The 21,030-nt window shown below is 49.9% G+C and overlaps 2 protein-coding genes across 7 annotated transcripts in view; one reads left to right on the forward strand and one right to left on the reverse strand.

Moving 5' to 3' along the window:
- Positions 1–21,030, reverse strand: part of LOC135905220 (uncharacterized) — a 149,127-nt gene that overhangs the window by 91,736 nt on the left and 36,361 nt on the right. For all 6 annotated transcript variants that reach the window (XM_065436234.2, XM_065436235.2, XM_065436237.2 and 3 more), the window contains exons 4-5: positions 11,041–11,183; positions 2,931–3,081 (exon numbers count right to left, since the gene is read on the reverse strand). In XM_065436234.2, the coding sequence (XP_065292306.1) occupies positions 2,931–3,081; positions 11,041–11,183 (294 nt within the window). The remainder of the gene's footprint in view (positions 1–2,930; positions 3,082–11,040; positions 11,184–21,030) is intronic.
- Positions 1–21,030, forward strand: part of LOC135905217 (uncharacterized) — a 234,920-nt gene that overhangs the window by 39,874 nt on the left and 174,016 nt on the right. The gene's annotated exons all lie outside the window — the stretch shown is intronic.

The raw sequence follows: 21,030 nt of genomic DNA on the forward strand, positions 1-21,030 counted from the left end.
AACGATGCAGTCGTTGTTATTTAGGCACTATTTGTTGTCCCATTACGTAAGTAAACGCGCCAGCCTAAGTGCTCTACAGCAACTGCGTCTCAGACACATAGTGGCCGTACGCACTAATAGTAGAACGAGCGAGCACGAACGACCACTAACCCATTCGGTGAACGAGCGGGCGACCGCTCGTTTTCTTTGCGAGTGCTCAACCGCCACATCTTAACCTTGACACACTCTAAAGCCGGCGCGAATTACCACCTACCTCTCAAAGACCTATACGACGCTGTCGTTCGGCGACAAATGCGTCCCGTAACTCAGTTTCGGGAGATCACGCACGCTTTTCCTTCGTATGGCAAATCCACCGGGCGACCTCCAACGACGAACACGACCAAAAGAGGAAAACAAAGCTATTCGCTCTAAAGCAGGCTAGTAAGTAACCACAAAAGGCAGAGACGTGCTTTCCTAAGATGCGTTTTTACCTCCGACTCTCAAGTTTTGTCAAAAGAACTGTGCTGCATTTTAACAATTTCGTAATCGCGTACGCGCACGCAGCCTCGAGTGTACGCCAATTCGAGCCTGTTGGCGAACAAAACGATTAAGCGCACCAAATACGACCACGTACTGCTCATATAAACAAAGTACAAATCGCGTACGAATCGTTCTAAGGCGTGCACACAAATGGCAAGATGTTCAGCGAACATCTTGCCAAACGATATATTGCATCTTCCCAAAATTCGTTGAATCCATTCCTTTCTTAACCCGTCGCGCCGTATCGACAAGAGCTTCTTGCCTTTGGTGAAACTATTTTGACATACGAAGGCGTAGCAGGTCATAGTTATGGAAGATGCCGTGAACCGATATCGCATTTTCCACAAAACTTAGTTCTAGACGTTCGCACACCAAAACAACACCGAAGAGCTACGGTGTAAACGTAAACATGTGCTCCTCATCACTCGGTAGAGGCTTCTCAAGCGGAAATGGCAGTGGAGCGCGAGTGTAAACAAACGAAGCCGGGGGTATTCTTCAAAACGTGCGCTACATTAAGTACTTTGAGGGGCTTTAACGCCGTCGTCTGTTCCCGGAGGACGCCACCGATAAGGCATGCGGGGAGCGCGTACACCGATACCATATATGGGACGAAAGCACTGCATGAGCAGAGGTTTGTCTGCGGTGTATGCTGTGAATCGGGCCCACGCGTTACTCATGAGCTGTCTCTCCAGATTTCGCAATTACCAAGGCAGTCGCACCACATTTCGCGCGTTTTCAGTGTGCCTGACGAGACAGATATTCCCTGCCAGCCACGCTACTCACAGCGTTCTCTTCCTAACAGAAACCGTGTGCCTGTATGATCGTAATACAAGATATTGACGTGCCAAATGAAAACAGGTATAGAACTGCGCTCAAATTTTGCATTAGGGAGTATCGCGTTCGTCGGTGAATTGTTTTATCCTTAAAAGAATATTTTAAAAAGACTCGTGGCATTTAGCACCATCCTATTTCTCGAGCAAGGTTACCTTCAGATGGGGTCATAATTTCCACCTGAAATAAATTATTAGACAGACGAAGTAATTTTCGATAATTAATGTTAAATAAATTACTTGATGGCCCATATTTCAATCTACAAATTGTGACTAATGACTGAAAGACACATGTACTTAGAACGAATTCTCAGGTTGACACCAATTTCGATAGAATAGCAGCTTCGGCTTGTTCGTTTTCCATCCTGGTGTTAGCAGTGCAAAACGTAGATGGAACACGAGACGAGAAGATGACACCACAAGTGCTGACTTTCAACAATTTCGAGATATGCATTCCCAAAATATGCGACAAAATACATTAGTGTTCTATGAACTTTTCAGTTTCAGTGTATAAAACGGTATTTAAACAACGTAAACGAAGCAACAGTGCCTTCTTTGCGCAAGTTTTGCAGTTCGTGTCCCGAAGCTGCCGTAGTTTATAAACGTCTTCCAAGTGAATGGGTCTTGTCAGGACACTAGCTTCAATTCGTATATTGTAATAAATATTTGAAGTTTATTTGTGAAACTTAGTTAATTATTCACTTATGCGTACAGTTCTGTCGTTGAACTAACATACCCCACTTCAAATAATCCATTTCATTAAGTTAATCGGTGCTATGCCCCAGGTGAATCTTAAAAATAAAAGAAAACACGCAGTATATTCCGACAATCGTGTCTAAATATGCATGCAGAGAAGCGTCACGGAGGCACTGCTAGATAACGCGCGAAGGAGCACCCTGTCTGTAGACAAGTCTCGTGCAGTACCCGTTTCGGGGGCTGCAATAGAGGGCATGGCTGCTTCAGACGCTTCAGTGCTAATCGCGTTATCGTAGGCACACATCGTAAGATGGATTCCGGTGTAACTTTTATAGCATTAAAGGTAAAACCCTGCGCCGTAGTACACTCCAGCGACATTTATTATGTACAAAGGTGAAGGGCACTCATGTTGAATTAACGCGAAAGCACTGCGACGTCTTCCCGACTAAACTTTATAGTATTGTTTTCACGTTGCCTTGTATCATTTCTCGCATCACATGCCTAGGAATCATTCGTGTACTTGCATGGACATCCAAAGGAGCCGGGAGCAGCTACTGACTGAGAAGTTTAAGTCGAAGGTTTGTCCATGAAAGCGCACGACCGAACTCAGCGAAATCGCCGCACCGACTGGCAGTGGGCAAATTCAGTGAGCACCTTCATAGATGGAGGGGCAGTATGGGCACGCCGCCACGGTGAGCGGCATAGGAGCCAGCTGTGGATAAGACGACGACAAACGCGCGAGCAATGGCAAGAGCGCGTCTCTGTCGTGACTTTTTCTATCATCTCCGGCCGGGCCACCACGCTTTCCGCTTCGTGAGCCATATAATTCTTTCGCATTAAAATATGTCTGCAGTAACACTGGGTGGCGCGAGTGCCCGCCCTTGCCTGTTTGAGGAGCGCTGATGCAGCCTGAGCAGAGGTATCGATCGCCGCTGTCGCCACTGCGTGCTCCATGCTGTCAAACAGGCTTTTCATCAGCGTCACCAAACTGAGATTCCTCTTCACTCCAGCTATGGTAGCCAGGTCCAAGGGATGCCTGCGGCAGTGGAACGGGCAATCAGAAGATTTCGTGCGGCCATCTTTACGACCACTAACGCGATAAGCCTCTTTTCAACGCAGCTTTGATGACCGCGAGCGTCAATATGGGCTCAAACTTACCTGCGGTATCGAGGATGCGCTCAAAAAAAAAACAAAGGTGGTTAAGTAAAACGGGAACCACTTGGTAAGGCAGTGTAGAGACATTGCAGGAGTTTAACTTTTAGGGAGATTTCGCCACTCGCCACTCTAACAAAACTTTTCGGAGAGGGAGCACTCCGCGAAGGAAAATGAACGTTGATGTCAGTGTACAGCAGGGTCTCGAGCCCTTCCGTGCTTCGTGTCTGATGTATCCAGACAGCTTGGGCAGGGTGTTATGCGGCACCACGCAACTTCCACAAAATCGTTCGGGTTGCTTTGACGCTGACATTCTCGGAGTGTTGTTCGTCATGGAAGTGTTCACTTGCGGCAAGTTGTTTTTTCAACCACTTTAATTTCCATTAGTTTATCGTTTCTTTATTTCATTTATTAAGCACAAGTAATTTCCCCTATGTTGTCCTTGGTGTTAGTGTTTGTTGGCTTCGTATGATATGACTAGTAAAAATCGGGCCCCTCGGTTAACGCCCTTTCTTCTCGTTATTACATAACGAGGGTCTCGAATCCGGCAACATTGATGCCTTCAGGTAGCATATGTGGGTTTATTGACCAGTTGCCTTCACCCTAAAAAAGATCAGGTTCTCGTGACGCCTGCGGCAAAAAAGACGTTCCACGTCCACCGCCAATGTCTGCGAGTGGTGGCACTGGCTAACACTCCCAGGGTTCTACTAGGACACATAAATACCCAAGAAAGTGGATGGGAAAACGGCGCCGCGGTAGCTCAATTGGTAGAGCATCGCACGCGAAATGCGAAGGTTGTGGGTTCGGTTCCCACGTGCGGCAAGTTGTTTTTTCATCCACTTTAATTTCCATTCGTTTATAGTTTCTTTATTTCATTTATTAAGCACAAGTAATTTCCCCTATGTTGTCCTTGGTGTTAGTGTTTGTTAGCTTCTTATGATATGACTAATAAAAATCGGGCCCCTCGGTTAACCCCCTTTCTTGTCGTTATTACATAACGAGGGTCTCGAATCCGGCAACATTGATGCCTTCAGGTAGCATATGTGGGTTTATTGACCAGTTGCCTTCACCCTAAAAAAGATCAGGTTCTCGTGACGCCTGCGGCAAAAAAGACGTTCCACGTCCACCGCCAAGGTCTGCGAGTGGTGGCACTGGCTAACACTCCCAGGGTTCTACTAGGACACATAAATACCCAAGAAAGTGGATGGGAAAATGGCGCCGCGGTAGCTCAATTGGTAGAGCATCGCACACGAAAATGCGAAGGTTGTGGGTTCGGTTCCCACCTGCGGCAAGTTGTTTTTTCATCCACTTTAATTTCCATTAGTTTATCGTTTCTTTATTTCATTTATTAAGCACAAGTAATTTCCCCTATGTTGTCCTTGGTGCTAGTGTTTGTTGGCTTCTTATGATATGACTAGTAAAAATCGGGCCCCTCGGTTAACCCCCCTTTCTTCTCGTTATTACATAACGAGGGTCTCGAATCCGGCAACATTGATGCCTTCAGGTAGCATATGTGGGTTTATTGACCAGTTGCCTTCACCCTAAAAAAAGATCACGTTCTCATGACGCCTGCGGCAAAAAAGACGTTCCACGTCCACCGCCAAGGTCTGCGAGTGGTGGCACTGGCTAACACTCCCAGGGTTCTACTAGGACACACAAATACCCAAGAAAGTGGATGGGAAAACGGCGCCGCGGTAGCTCAATTGGTAGAGCCTCGCACGCGAAATGCGAAGGTTGTGGGTTCGGTTCCCACCTGCGGCAAGTTGTTTTTTCATCCACTTTAATTTCCATTAGTTTATCGTTTCTTTATTTCATTCATTAAGCACAAGTAATTTCCCCTATGTTGTCCTTGGTGTTAGTGTTTGTTGGCTTCTTATGATATGACTAATAAAAATCGGGCCCCTCAGTTAACCCCCTTCCTTCCTCTGGGAGTTACAAGTGTGCATTTTGCTATTGCATGGCAGATCGAAATGTGTTTATCCCTTTAATGTACTTAGTGGGGAAATAAAGTATCAAAGTAAAACGTTGGCTTATACCGGTGTCACACGTACACTTGTGGTCGCGGTCGGGGCCGATCCGGATCGAAACTCTCGACTGCGATTGGCTCATCGCGCATTCTGCGTGAAGGAGCCAATCACGACCGACAAGTTTGATCTGAATCGGGCTTGATAGCGATGAAAAGTTCGCCATGTGACACCTGTAATAATTGTGTTACCATTCGCCTGTCAAACAAAAACAGAGTTGGTCTCTTAAACGAATTACTGTGCTCTCACGACAACTTTTGTATGCCTTCAACAATGTAAAATCCTAGATTTCAAACTGCAGCATTATTCGAGTCTGTCAAAAATGAACTCCACTGCGTACCTTATAAATGAAAGTAAGTTCATGGATTTTAGCAAGCTTAGATGGAGTCCGCAGTGAACTGTTTCTTGTTAGTCTTGAAATGTGGATAAGCTTGCCATAACAACCCTTGTTGCCAATTCTTGTAGGCACAGCCAGTAATATCCATTGAACTAAAGGACCATATTTTCATCCCCACGGAGCATAATGTTTGCAGATATGATCATCAAATTATGGCTTGAGCCGTGGCACAACCAGAGAGGGTGCGGGTGGCACACTGGGCACGTGCCTAGAATGTGTAACAAGTGGTGTCTCTGACACACCAGACTAAGAATAGACTTTTTACGTCTGACAATAATCAATATTCTATTTAGTACGAGCTTTGTAACATTGGTGCTGAATGAGGATGAACTGTCGGCTGTTTCTTTTTTCTTTAAACCTAAAAATTGAAGTTAGTTTAACAGTTGACTGTTACGGTCACTTGGATGTTTCGCATGCATTTCAGCAGGAGGACCAAGAGCTAAGACTTTCTTTTAGTGCAGTGAACTTATTTCTTCACTGTCCTGATGTTAACACCATGTTCTCGTGTCAATGTCTGCGCACGATATTTTTCATGCATTCGCTTTGTATAATCCAAGAAGGCAGCTGCAAGGGCATAAGGGCGTGAAAGAGCCAGTGCAGCACCCTTCGACATGGTGCAGAAGAGCGCACTCCGAAGAATCAAAATATATGGTCATGCAAGTTGAACGAAAAAACTAGAATGCGGGTATAATGGGCGTACCGTTTGACTAAACATCACCAAACATTTCAGAACAGTATGTCACACCAAGGTGATACTTCTCAGTTGATCACGGCAGTCATCTTGACATAGTATGTTTTGTAATGTCTCTGATGGGAAAGTCAAGACTAGGTATGCCCTCCGGAGACAAATACCTAGGAGCAAGTGCAATAAAAAAGTTAGAAATGTATTTTAAAGAAGGCTGATCTGTTTGGGGAGAAGTGAACGCTTTTTGTCTTGCCTCTCAACAGGCATATCCATGTCACAAAAGAATAGTGGTAAAATAACACTGCAGATTTGCTTAACGACATAATACCTACTTGTAATGAGCTTGGTGCCTATAATAACTATAATTTTAAACTATAAAAATGGTGACTATAAAAAGCAACAACTCACGCTTGGTTAGTTGCTGCCATAATTTAACAGCATGTAAATGGAAGGTTGAAAATACAAATCACTGTCATTCTGTTTTAAGTACTGACATAAAGCAGACAGATTTTCATGTCTTCCCTCTTGTCTATTTTTACACCTAATTTTAGAGGTATTGCTTCCTCCTGGGTTCCAGAAAGGAGAAACATTGACGACAGACTACCCCAGGTGTAAGTCATTATCGTATACATACATCCTCACGGAACCAGTTCATTGGAACCACTCGCGGCTCCCGAAGCGGGAGCAAGCAGCAAGGCCTTTAACTGTGTGCACCATGATGCGCACCTTACATCTTAATTAGAAGCGACCGAGTCGCTTGCAAATAAAAAATTAATTCGGCATATGTAAGACTGCGGTTCCTCCTCCTGTGGTTGTGGCAGGCATTTGAGATTTTCATTAGGGTGACTCAATCTGCTTGACAGCCAAATATGCTAGTGGAAGCAGGGATGTGTTCAATGCAAAGAACTGAGAGCATTTGCGTGGAACACTTATTCACCAATTGGCGTGTGTGAACATGTAGTGTTAATCAAACAAAAGCCCTTTAGATTGATGGCTTCTGCAGGCATAATTTTTATAAGGCAGAATAAAATTAAAGCACTTGGGCGCATAGTAAATCTCTGGGCTTAAGATAGAGTCCAAAGTGAAGCACTGTATTGGTCTTCCCAGACAAATGTATACTTGTTTTGAGACGAAAACGGTTCTGTAAAGGGCGATTTTTTTTTACTTTAGTGCACTTTAACCACATCAGTAGGAAAAGAGGTTTGTTTTCTGGTAGTTGCCTCATTGCGGAAATATAGGCATAGCCGCATGCAAAACTCACGCGCATGGAAGGGATATGTAAAGCAGGATGGTGTCTTTCCTAATTTATCGTGACCTGCCAGGCCTGTACTTAAGCTTATGTTGCCTTTTATGAGTCATTTTCATCACATCTGATATTTAGTTCACATCTGAAGCCATGCTATATTCTTGTTAGATAGAGTTTTCAACCAGTCACAATAATTGATAATGTAGTTATGTAAGCTGCTCCTAAGAAGTATGGCGTTCATACCATAATGCGCAATCAAGAGCTACGATATATGACAAGAATTTTATGAGCCAGCTTTTATGGCAGTTTTTCTTGCAGTTTTATACTCGTTTGCTACATACTCGATAATACTGTAAATTTAATTTTATTTATTTGTGAGGAAGTGCGACGGTTCAATACCAATAGTACAAGGAAACCACTTTCGGGAAGAGGTCAACCGAATGAGAAATATGATACGCCTCTATACCGCTTTGAGACCGGGCAGGATATATATTGTTGCAGAACGACGACAAGACACGCTTAGATACAATGAGGTGCAGGCCATACATGAATAACTATGTGTGAACTATTTATAACCAAAGCTAGACCTGGTGGCGTCGCATGGGAATGTATGACACATTTCTAAACGCACTGTGCTCTCAGTCAGGAACATCCGTACGTTGTACAGGACGTTTTCGAACGAACTGTTGTCTTAGCATATGGCACAAAAAAAAAGGTTTCTTGCACAGTTCATCTACGTTACCAGCCCCTTGCTTAAGAGCAAATCTGGTAACCTCTACCATATTAGCGCAGGCGTTTTGTACTAGAAATGCATTTGCTGGCCAGTAATCGTCGTGTCAATACTGTGTGACTTTGCGCACGTTTGTCTATCTTTAACTTTTCATTGTATAATATTTTTTGAAAACGTGAGCCACTTGAAAATTAAGAATATTTCTACACTGCAATACTGAAGATACTTTAGAGAATCAACTTACGTTTTATTACAAGACGTGTTCTAAGGTTCGTAGACATGTTAATGCTGTAATATGATTTTATGGGTCAGCATATTTCTCAAATTATTATTCACTTGGTCTTGTGCCTGATCACTAAAGATTTTCACCATTTAAGAGAAAAAAAATGTTTCATTGGAGCAACTCGGTGACCACAGCTTACAGCCCGTCCACCAAGCACAGGTGCAGGAGCTGCTTATGAAGGAATCAGTATTGCAAATTCTTTGTAACGTGACCATGGCTATACATCCTGAGTCGTTGCATACTACTGGGAAGAGTATTCTGTTCTGAAGGAGTACAACTTCTATGTTAGGAGGAGTACACGCGGGTTGTTTGTGGGAGTAGAAACACTCGGTTTGGAGGAATTGAAGCACTTAGTCTGGGGGATACTATTACCGTTCTGGGCAGAATACTAGCGCTCTGCGGAAGAGTCTAGCATTCCCTTGCGGTGGAGCAATAAAAATCTGTCGATGGAAGTTATTGTGCTCGCTCAGAGGGCGTCGATATACTCTCGAAAAAGAAGTTAAATATGTACGAACCAGATACTCCCTCAAAGAGAGTTCCCGGAACTCTCTTTGTTTTTAGAGTGTAGGGTTTCAAGGATACACTGAATAATCTACAACAAATAGAACACATGCCGGATATCTGCAGTAACCCTTCAGCTTACCACGACATGAGTATTGACGGTGCATGTGACCATGTTATAAGGGAGGGAATTCTATAGAGCTATTGCATGTGGAAAGAATGATTTTTTCGTATAGGACGATCTACTGCGGATGCGCATTAAGAGTAGGTGATGACTCAGGCGAGCGGAAGTACGCAAGCGCGGTTTTAACAAGGCATGCCTTGAAAGCGGGTGCCAGTAGCAGGGATTAAGAAGGCGCGCACGACATATGAGCTGACGTGACGCATGTGATGGAAAGCAGAGCGTGCCGTTTATTTGTGTAAGGCCGGGTTGCCCTGATTGGTCTGGTGCGGTGAATCTGGCGGCGCGGTTCATGCCGGGAGATAATTTGCAGGTGATGCGGATGCCAGACAGATGACACGTATTTGGGGTCAGGTTGGATGCACAATAAAAATAAATTCGAGGAGATATATGCACTTCTTATGGGTTGTGACATGCCATGGTTGCTCTGTGGCTATGGTGTTGGGCTGCTGAGCACGAGGTCGCGGGATCGAATCCCGGCCATGGCGGCCGCAAATCGATGGGGGTGAATTGCGAAAACACCCGTATGCTTAGATTTAGGTGCACGTTAAGAACCCCAGGTGGGCGAAACTTCCGGAGTCCTCCACTACGGCGTGCATCATAACCAGAAAGTGGTTTTGGTTCGTAAGGCCCCATTATTTAATTTGTTTTGTGAGTGCGAAAGACCATTAATGTCAAATGGAACCGCTGAGCAGCCTTCCGAGTTAGGAAGGAAGATTTGAGCGCTTGAAACCTGCGGATGCATGGTAATACGAAAGTACACGCTTGCTGCATGATAGAATGGATTCGAAGTGTGCTACGTACGTATGCGCATACTGCCTCTGATACCATCATGTGTTGAAATCGTCCGTCGTACTCGCTAGTAGTAAGGAACGCAGCTTAACAAAAGCCTCGGCATAATTCGTTCAGGACCGCGTTTGTGCGTGTGTTTCTGTGTGCGCAGTAAGCTCCCATCCTTACTAAAATTGGCATAGCACAACATAAAATGGAAGGAACAAACCGAGCCGGCCAGATAAAGGAACATATGGCCGGCTCGGCTTGTTTCTTGGAAGTCAGCGCTCTGCTCCTTTATCTGTTCGGCTCGGCTTGTTTCTTCCTTTGTATGTTGCGCTGCACCAGTTTTAGAATGCAATACCAGCTCCCCCAATCCTCAACCTTAGTGAACTTCCATCCTTGAAAATGAAACAACTAGGCCTACAAGATATTCCGTTCAATGATGATTGTAATAACAGCAAATGAATCGACTAGCTCAATTTTCGGCTGACACCCGCAATTGTGATTAAGTACTTATGATGAGAAGACGATATCAGGCACGCAGACTTGACCTGCCGGTGGGCAAATGTTAAGAATGTTAATTTCCGAATGTTAGAGCGGAAGTTAGGCAAGTTACGACAAACGTATCCCAGTGACTTCGGAACCATTTGCTCCATATAGTTGGAATCTCTTAGAATCTCTTACGTTATGTCTTGACTTGCAATGGCAGAGAGACGCACATTTTTAGTGAGCATGCAAGATTGTGCGCCGAGACGACTGAATTGGGCGTCTGTGTAGATGCAACAGCTCTAGTTCCTTGGACAGTTCAGTCTCAGTGAAAACTCCATGTACTTATCTTTGATTTAAAAGTGCGAAATATGGTGAAGCGCCACCATTTTGTGCCAGTTTGTTTTTGCCTATGATTACGCGTGACGTGCGAATTGAGCTTTATTTCCCTTAAGCGCCGAATTTTTACGTGAGATCGCCGAACCCCGGTTCGTGGCAATAGCACCAACCAGATGTACAAAAGGTTGATGACTCACAAAGGATCCCTCTGTCTTTTCAGCGAAGCCGTCAAGGCTACGCCGTCCATCTCCACCGAGAGAGAGCGTGCGAGGCTTGGCCGAATGCGCAGCAGACCGCTCACCCCGTACGTGTAGGACAGCTCTACGTGCAGTGCCAACACCTGAGAATAGCATCATGGGAATATATTGTCATGCTGTAGTGATGCGGAACAACCAAAGTGGCGCAAATCAAGTCAGGAAACGAACTGTTTATTGGGCGAATTCGAGCCCAGCAAAACAAGTGGCACAGTGATAGCGGTGAGCGCTCCCGTCAGCCGTCGAAATCATGGGTAGAATCTTGTAACGGTACTCAAAGCTTATAGGGGTATTACTCAGGCTCGCGCGTGCGCACCTGACCCTTCTCTGGATCGCACAGCGCCGGCGGAGCGGCAGTCGCTCCCTAGCACTTTCGCAGCAGCCCTAGCAGTCAGAGCTGTGACCCCTAACCCGCGGTTCGCAGTGAGTTGCGACCACGGCGGGTTCAGGCCAGTGAGGACAGGGTGAGTCTCGACCTAAGGTGTTTATTCACCTTAGAGTACAAATATTCCAACAGACCACAACAGCCACAACACACACAAATACAACACAAAACAAAACCACAGCGGCGGAGCATTCCGCACGTCTGGGGTGAAACAAACCGCACAATGTGGGAACCACAAAAGAGGCTGATAAGAGTTCAGCTCACCCCAAAGTGGATCCGCGCTCGGGCCCTGGGGCGGTGAGTCGCACACAAAGGCCGGGCGCAAGAGGGGGACGGCGTGCGGCGGTCTCAGCGGCTGATTTGAGATGCGGCCTCTCGCAAGCTCTTCCGCCGTGAGACAAAGATGCATCGGGGGAATAGCGCTTCTCCCCGAGCGGCGGAGAGGAGTCTCCCCGGTTCCAAGAAAGGGAAAGGAGGGAATGGGGTGCCTTGGCTGCAGCGTCGCGGCCAGGCGCGAAGAGCAGCGGGAGCGGCGAAGGTGCCCTCTCCCCGCTGCCCTCCGCGAGCGAGCACGTGATTATCGCGTGATAACCGCGTGGCCGCTCCGGAGATATCGGGATGCGCGTGCGATCCCCACATCCCCCCCTCCTTAAAATAACCCTTTAGCCGCTAAGAGGCCGCCGTCACCTGAGGCTTTCCTGCGAGAGGGACATGCTACTCCGACAGCAACACGGTTTGAGTCCATGTTGGTGAGGGAGCAGCGCTAGCTGCAGACCGTCGTTGTCGCCGTGTAGGTGGTCGCGAGCCAGGCCGGAACATTGAACGATGCCACGGAGCAGCTTGGCAGTAACGGGACGCAGCAGGAGGCAAGAAGGCCGCTGGGTCCGGGTCACCTTGCGTCTCGGCGGCGTCACCTGCCCAGTCGGACGTGCCGGGTCCGTGGTGGGGAAAGGGTCCCTGGATTTTTCTTGGCTGCCTCGATTACGCTGACGCGATCCCCGAACCAGCCTCGAGATGGCGCAGGACAGCTGTCTTTTGGTGTTCCCGGGGTTCGTTGTCCTCTGGAATTGGCGCACCCTCGCGGGTTTCGGCACGCAAGATCGGCAAAGGCGCGCCGACCCACCCCTCACGATGGCTTGCACCTCGCTGCGCAGCAGGGGTCCACTCTGTCCTTGCGGGCAAAGTCTTTCGCTCGGCCTTGAGGCTGGATGCTTGGTTGCGGGGCTCGAAACTCGGTCGCGGAGCTGTGCGGTGCGGTTCGGCGAATTCTGCGCCGCTGCGACCATTCCGGACCGGAAGTCACCCGCTGCACCTCTCGCCTCACTGTTAGCCGCCGGAGGATGTTTTCTCGCCGCCTGTTGCCTGCACTGCGCTGCTGACTGCTTGCGGCCTGCTCGTCCCCACCGGCAGTGGAGATGGTCTTTCCTTTTTGCTTGGTGGTTGTTTCACGGCTCCCGACGGGCGGTCTGCTGCTGCGACAATTCTGTTAGCCCCTCTCGCTTCTTCCAAAGAGAAAGCACGTGCTCGCTCTGGAAGCCTGCATGCTAGACATCGGAGGAGCATTCCGTCCGATATCGCGCACAATAAAATAGCCTCCGCGAACCGGACAGAGTTAGTTCTGCCGAGATCGCAAGTTATAATGCCGCACCGGGCTCGAACGTCGAGCCGTGCCACCCGATGCCGCTGCCTGCGGGCGCGGGAGAGCATTCTCCTCGGGCCACTCGTTCCCTCTGTCATAGTAGGGTTTGAGATCGCAGACATGCACCGGTCGGCTGATCGGTCTTAGCTTCAAGTCCGCCAGCCTGTACACGAGCGAAGAGACAGTCTCTCGCACCCGGTACGGTCCTGCCCATTTCGGCGCCAGAGAAGCTGAGAATTTCTTACTGGCGTCGCTCAGGACGTGATTCCGTCTCAACACCGGGTCGCCCACTTTGTAGTGAACTTCCCGATGAGAGCGGTCGTACTGCGCTTTCTGCTCGGCACGTGCAGTGCTCAGGTTCCGTCGCGCTTTTCGTAAAGCCTCCGTTACCTTCGCGCGCAGCCCAGTCGCATAATCGGCGCGTGCCGACGAAACAACCAGTTCCGTGCTGCATCGTTTCTGTAGAGTAAGTTCTACCGGATTCAACAGCTCCCTCCCAAGGTTGAGGGTGGCGGGTGCATACCCAGTCGATCGATTCACTGTCGACCTGATCGCAAATCAAATTTCAGGAAGACAAGCGTCCCACTCATTGTGCGTCCCCGCAAATGCAACTAGCATGTGCTTGATGTTGCGGTTCACACGCTCAGTGGGATTCGCCTGGGCATGGTACGTGGTTGTTCTCCTGTGCTTAATGCCGAGAGCTGCACAAGAGTCCACGAAGAGTTTGGCAATGAAGTAGGACGCATTGTCCGTTATCAGCTGCTCAGGATAGCCGAATCGTGTAAACACCTCGATCAGCTTTCCCATGATTACGCGTGCCGTCAGCTTCCGTAGGGGGAACAGTTCCACCCACTTGCTGAAATGGTCTGTGACTACGAGAAGGAATCGGTTCCCGTTCGGTGTCCTGGGGTAAGGCCCCATGACGTCACATGCCGCAATTTGCCACGGTGTTCGGCTATTGATCGGCTGCATGAGTCCGGGTGGGCGTCCACCACGCGGCTTCACGCGTTGGCACACGTTGCAAGAGCGGGCGTAGCGCATCACATCCCGCTTCATTCCAGGCCAGGTAGCAAAGCGGCACAACCTCAGATAAGTCTTAGGGCCACTTGCATGCCCGGCGATGCACGTATCGTGAAAGTAGCGTAAAAGTGCTCCTCTCAGCGTGCGTGGAATCACCGCTTTGAAGGATTCGTGTGTATCCTTCTCCGCGGGAATGTATCTCAGCAGGACGCCGTCAGAGTCTAGCAGGTAGGAATCCAACGCACTCACAGCATTACCAGCTGTTTCGGAGCGCCGCGCACCCACAGCAATACCAGCTGTGTCCATGTGCGCCGCGGCCGCGCCGCCGGGCTCCCGGAGCCCCTCAAACACTTTCTTACAAAACGGATCCTCCCGCTGTGCCTCTAACAGCTCCTTTCTGCCGAACACGCTCCCCACTGAACTGACGCAGTCCAAGTGGTTCACGCTTTCGTCCTGAGAAGGGGGTTCATCCTCCCTTCCTTCGAGACCAGCGCCGTCGAGCATTGTAGCAGTTACTCTGCTCTTAGGCTGAGTCACTGAGGAGTCACGATGGGTATTAATGTTACCCCTCCTGACGCCCTCAATCGTCGCAGCGGTTAGTCCGCTCTCAAGCTCAGTTTCGGGCGAGGTGAGTTGAGTAGTAATATCACTCTTCTCACAGTCAACGGGCGCACGCGAAAGTGCGTCCGCCACAACGTTGTTCTTTCCTCTCCTGTAGCGAACGGTAAAATCGTATCGCTGCAGGAGAAGTGCCCATCGCGCGAGCCGGCCGCTCGGCTCTCCTAGGCGCCTAAGCCAAGTTAGTGCCATATGATCGGTCTCAATTATGAATGGGACTCCATCAATATAGTAGTCAAACTTTTTGAGAGCGAAAATGATCGCCAGACATTCTTTTTCTGTCACGGAGTAATTTTTCTCTGCGGGAGTCAAAGAGCGGCTGGCAAAAGCTACCGGGCGCAAGCTACCTTCGTGCTGTTGGAGCAAAACCGCTCCTAGGCCAAGGTCGCTGGTGTCCGTATGAATGACAAATTCTTTGTTCAAATCTGGTAGCCTTAACTCGGTGGTTTCCACGAGCGCGTTTACGAGGTTGCGCAGTGCCTCCTCTTGCTCGGGACCCCACCTCCACTGCTCACCTTTCCTCAACAGCATTGTCAAGGGGGCTTCCAGTGCAGCGCAGTTTGGGATGAACTGTCGATAGAAGTTCGCCAGCCCCAAAAAGCGTCTCAGTCCGCCTATGTCTTCCTGTGACAGGTAGTTCAATAATGCCTGAACCTTGTCATCACACGGTAGAAGGCGTCCGTTATCAAGTTTAAACCCCAGTAGCGTTACTCGGGTTGCTGCGATCTCGGTCTTGGTCGGGTTTAGCGTTATCCCCGCAGACCTCAGACGCTCCAACACGTCCCTGAGATGGCGTAAGTGCCCATCAAAGGTACGCGAGTATACCACAACATCGTCCAGGTAAGCAAGAGCGTGGTGCCACCTTGCGTCACCCAAGACACGGTCCATCAGGCGCTGGTAAGTCGCAGGCGCACCGACAAGTCCGAATGGCATACGGGTAAACTGGAAAAGTCCCCTGTGACAAGTGAAGGCAGTCTTCTCTCGGTCACGGGGATCTACCTCCACCTGAAAGTATCCTCTGCTTGCATCGAGCGTAGTGAAGTACTTCGCTCCGCCAACGTTGGATACGATCGAGGGAATGCTAGGAAGCGGATATGCGTCCTTGCGTGTCACCTCCTTCAGGCGGCGATAGTCAACACAAAGGCGGGGCGTCCCATCCTTTTTAGGAACCAACACCACAGGGAAACCCCATGAGCTTTCCGATCTTTCAACAACGCCTGTATCGAGCAGTTCGTCCAGAGCGCTGTCTAGTGCTTTCCTCTTAGCCAAACTCACCGGCCGAGGATTACACTTCCACGGAGAGGCATCGCCTGTCTCAATTTTGTGCCTGTATAGCGTAGTGCAACCAGGCCGCTCTGTGAATACGGCATCATATTCAGTCAGAAGCGATGAGAGGCGAGCCTTTTCTTCCCCCGACAAACTGCTTGAGTCATCCAGCAGCCGGTGGTATCGTTCGCCCCTCACTGCGGCACAGTCTGCCACCGCAGCGGGGGTTATGGGCTTTGCGGGAGGGGAGCAGTTCCCCTCCGCGCCTCTTTTCTCAGCGCGGTTGGCCGGACGGCATTTCGACCCGGCCGCAACCGTTCTGAGGGACCTTTTCGGGCAATCGTTTGGTCGGTCTGCGCGCGAAGCATCATCGAACGAAGTTGTCTCTGACGCTTTTTGAAATGAAACGAAAGGTTTCAGGGTGCCACATGCTCGCTCCCTATATCCTCCGTTGCAGACGTCAATAACAATGCCCGTCTTGGCGAGGCAGTCTCTACCAAGAATTATAGGAACCGACAGGCCGGGAAGGTGAGCTAGGCGCTGTCGCCTCACCCGTTTCTCCCACCGCACCACAAGCCTAGCAGCACAGCTCGCGTGTGCCGTGCCACTGGCAAGTCGGAAGGTCACATTATTGTCTCTCAGTCGGATAGCGTTCCGACGGAGATGTTCACACACCTCGTCGCCAAATAGTGAAGCGCTTGCTCCTGTGTCTAACAGCGCAAAAAACCTGCGCTGGGCGACTGTAACCTCTATGAGCGGGACTGGCGTGTCGCTGGGTAATCCAAAACGACAAGCCAGCGGGGCAAGGAGTTCATGTGTCTCACTTCGCACCGCTGTAACCGCCGCCGGCCATGCAGCATTGCTCACCGGCGGCTCCGCTCGTTTCCCGAAAGCGCGTGCTCTCGGTTCGCAGGCTGTCTGCAATCCCGGGCGAAATGCCCCGGCTGGTTGCACCGATAACAGAGGAGAACCGGCCTTTGACGGGCTTGGTGTCCTGTGCCTCGCGCCGTTTGACCGTTGTTCCTCTCTATCGACTGCTCCCTTGCAGGCACGCTCTGCTCTCGCATCATCGAGCCGGCATGTCGACCACGATTCTGCATACCTCGGCCATCGGCAGCGCATGCTGCACGCATGGCATAAGTGTACGGATCGAGAGCCCGGTCAGATAAGCCCCAACCGTTTCTCAGTTGTCCGTCACTGAAAGCAACCGCACCACTTCCACCGGAACGAGTGCGAAAAGTGTCCCCGTTCCAGGCGCATTGCAGCTCAAGTGCCCACGACGCTGGGGGTGGAGGTCGGTATGAGCGCAAGGCGAGTATGTCCGCCTGTATGCGCTTGCCTCCGAGGCCAGCTCATCCAAATCCCTGAACTTGCTGTCTCTTAGGTACGCTGCGAAGGTGGGATGAGCTTGTCGCGTGACTCTCTCCACCTTATCGCAGTTCGGAGCAGTAGGGTCAGCGGTACGATAAAGTTCGTCCATCGCCCTGACGTACTCGAGCAAGGATTCGTCCGGATGCTGAGTACGTAGCTCCAACTCGCGCCGCAGACGACGCTCGTAATCTGCGGGCAGGAATTCCTCGCGTAATGCCGCTCGGAACTCAGCCAGCGTGCTAGACCGGTAGCCAGTAAGCCGGAACCAGTGGGCAGCGTGATCAGTTAGCGACACTGGTACGACGCGTTGGACAGCCCCGTTGCGCGCTGGTAAGTCAGCACGCGATCGAGGTATTCGCTGACGCTAACTGAATCATGATACCCGCTGTAGGTGGGTAAGTCCACCCTCACTCTCGGTCTAGCAGCGGCGGCAGAAGTCAGCAGAGTGTTCTGCACGGCACCTGTCAATCTCTCAGTCAAGCGCATCGCATCGTGCAACAGTGACTGCTGAGGCTCGCTCTGGCCAGTAATGCCTGGCACAGGAGCAGAACGCGTTGAGCAAGTATGCCGCAGTGGCTCCATGCTCTCCGCAAACACTGGCGAAGGGTTCGGCGTAATGTGCCTCACGCCTTCAAGGGTACATCCTGCCGGAGAGAGCGCCTCATGTGTCGCGCTACCCTCTTCGAAGCTTATCAAATTCCCAGGGCTAATGTTCGCCGCAGGGCATGACTGAGCGGTAGCAGTTACCGCCGCTTCGAAGTGTTGCCTGTTGGTAGCAACCTGCGACAGCGTATACAACAGCTGTAAACCAGCCCCGTATGCTGCCATGGTTCGTTCGTGCAGTGGCAGTCACTCACACAAACAGACTCAACCTGTCACACCTCTGGCCCCACGTTGGGCGCCAAATATAGGGGTATTACTCAGGCTTGCGCGTGCGCACCTGACCCTTCTCTGGATCGCACAGCGCCGACGGAGCGGCAGTCGCTCCCTAGCACTTTCGCAGCAGCCCTAGCAGTCAGAGCTGTGACCCCTAACCCGCGGTTCGCAGTGAGTTACGACCACGGCGGGTTCAGGCCAGTGGGGACAGGGTGAGTCTCGACCTAAGGTGTTTATTCACCTTAGAGTACAAGGATACCAACAGACCACAACAGCCACAACACATACAAATACAACACAACACAAAACCTCGGCGGCGGAGCATTCCGCACGTCTGGGGTGAAACAAACCGCACAATGTGGGAACCACAAAAGAGGCTGATAAGAGTTCAGCTCACTCAAAGTGGATCCGCGCTCGGGCCCTGGGGCGGTGAGTCGCACTCAAAGGCCGGGCGCAACAGGGGAACGGCGTGCGGCGGTCTCAGCGGCTGATTTGAGGTGCGGCCTTTCGCAAGCTCTTCCACCGTGAGACAACCGTGCATCGGGGGAATAGCGCTTCTCCCCGAGCGGCGGAGAGGGAGTCTCCCCGGTTCCAAGAAAGGAAAAGGAGGGAACGGGGTGCCTTGGCTGCGGCGTCGCGGCCAGGCGCGAAGAGCAGCGGGAGCGGCGCCCTCTCCCCTCTACCCTCCGCGAGCGAGCACGTGATTATCGCGTGATAACCGCGTGGCCGCTCCGGAGACATCGGGATGCGCGTGCGATCCCCACAAGCTAGCGGTCCAGTTGGCCTCGTGTTATTCCTCAGAATTGTGATAGCGTCACCGGCTGCCAGAGACAGCGTGGCGCTACCGAGAATTATAGACACGTGACGCTTCTGTTAGTCATTTTCAAAGCGAAACCGTCATCGGCTAAGAGCGTAGCCGTTGAGAAGGCAGTTCACTTCGAGTTCAGTTACTGTAGCTTGGATGCTGGCTACTGATCCTGAACGCGCGCAGCTGCCGTGCTGCTCCGGATACCCGCGGCCAACGCATGTACACCCGTGAGCAAAAGTATACGGACCAGGGATTGCCCGATAAAGCCAATTTCTTCCTATCCCTATGAATACAACTTGAACTTGAGCACTGCAGTCCAAACTTGGCATTGTGAACTTTCAAGTGCACTCGACAATTTCAGTCTATGCATGTTACGAAGAAATTTAGTTTTTTCGGCGACCCTGTGGTCCATATACTTTTGCTCACGGGTGTACGGGTGCTGGTTGCTTCGGAGGCGGTAAGTTGCCCTTGTCGCTTGTTGGCATTGATTTTTCGGTGTTTACTACGGCTGGATTTAGCTGCGATATGCATTCGCAGAGATGACTAGAAATGATTGGCACCATCACTGTCGGCGTCATAAGTAGACGTTTTTGCTGGCTACGCTACGAACTGGAGGAAACTTGGCTGCAAGCGTGTCAGCGACCATTCCCCAGAAATGAAGTAATTGTGCGCGCCGGTTACTCGCCACAAGCCTGCAGCTTCCAGAGGTCTGACGCAAGCGACGTGTTCATCGGAATGGCCTAGACTACTGTCGCCGGCACTGTCTACGAAGCTGCACTCGCATTACTTTAGTTGGGCGGTAGAACAATTGGGTCAGCTCTCATGTGACCCCGGCTATCAAAGCAAATTCCAAGGTGACATTTGAATTGCTGTCGCCAGCGTTCATAGAATGCAGATCGTCATTCAGCAGTCAGAATGGTTCAACCCAGGCAGCTTCAGTGCTTTGTTTGTTCTGTTAATAAGGTTGCAAAGTTAGAGCGGGAAGACCGCAGATATCTTTCATTTGGCTGTCCTTTTTCCTCTAACCCTGGAGTGCCGCACTTTCGTCATCAATTTACGAGTACAGTGCACGCCATCAGCTCCATGCTCTTTGACTTATTCGCGCAGGCAATGTCGAACTTGCTTATTGGAATGTTAAACTTCGGGTTTATCTCAGTGATAGGTTGATCTCAGTGATAGACCAGCACGGTGACGTGCTAACCATTTCCGAGGTGATTACGAAGACAGCAAAAACACGGAAAATTGATAAAGAACTTTAGGAAAGGTGGCCCTAGGAGCGTGTTCACGGTTTTTTGCACTCACTGCTTTAGAAGGCCTGCTAGGGCATGCATGGTGCTTGCATCGTTCAAGCTCCTCCCAGCATACGGCGGGGCGATGCGCTCCGCCACCTCATTTACGCTTGCGGCACTACATGACAATATTGCGACGCTAAAAAATATCGAAGTTGTTAAAGCAGGTAGAAGAATCTATGTCAACTCTAAAAGAACTAGGCTCTAGGATTGACTGTTTGCAAAGCTCTGTGTAAAGTCTTGAAAGAAAACTGGTCAACCTTGAGGGTAGAAGCCGCCGCAATAATCGTATCTTATTTGGTTTAGCGAAAAGGTGTATGAAACTTCGGCATAACTTTCTGAGACAGTGGTGAGCTTATTTAAGGACAAGTTGGGCGCATAGGTCTCCTCGATAGTAAGAATCCATAGGCTAGGGCGCAAACAAGCAAACAAATCTCGGCCAATAATTCTGAAACTGTTCAGTCACTGCGAAAAAGTGAATATACTTACAAACTGTCACAAATGTATGGGAGGGGGAGTCTCTGTGTGTGAGGATCTTTCCGCTGCTACAAGGACAATTAGAAAAAACATCTGCGCGAGAGCAGCTGAGGACAGAAAAGAAGGTAGGAAAGTTTACTTCTATGCGATAAAATTAAGATAGATGATGAGATGTTTCAATGGG

Source organism: Dermacentor albipictus, chromosome 3 (assembly GCF_038994185.2).
Source record: "Dermacentor albipictus isolate Rhodes 1998 colony chromosome 3, USDA_Dalb.pri_finalv2, whole genome shotgun sequence".
Classification (NCBI taxonomy): Eukaryota; Metazoa; Arthropoda; class Arachnida; order Ixodida; family Ixodidae; genus Dermacentor; species Dermacentor albipictus.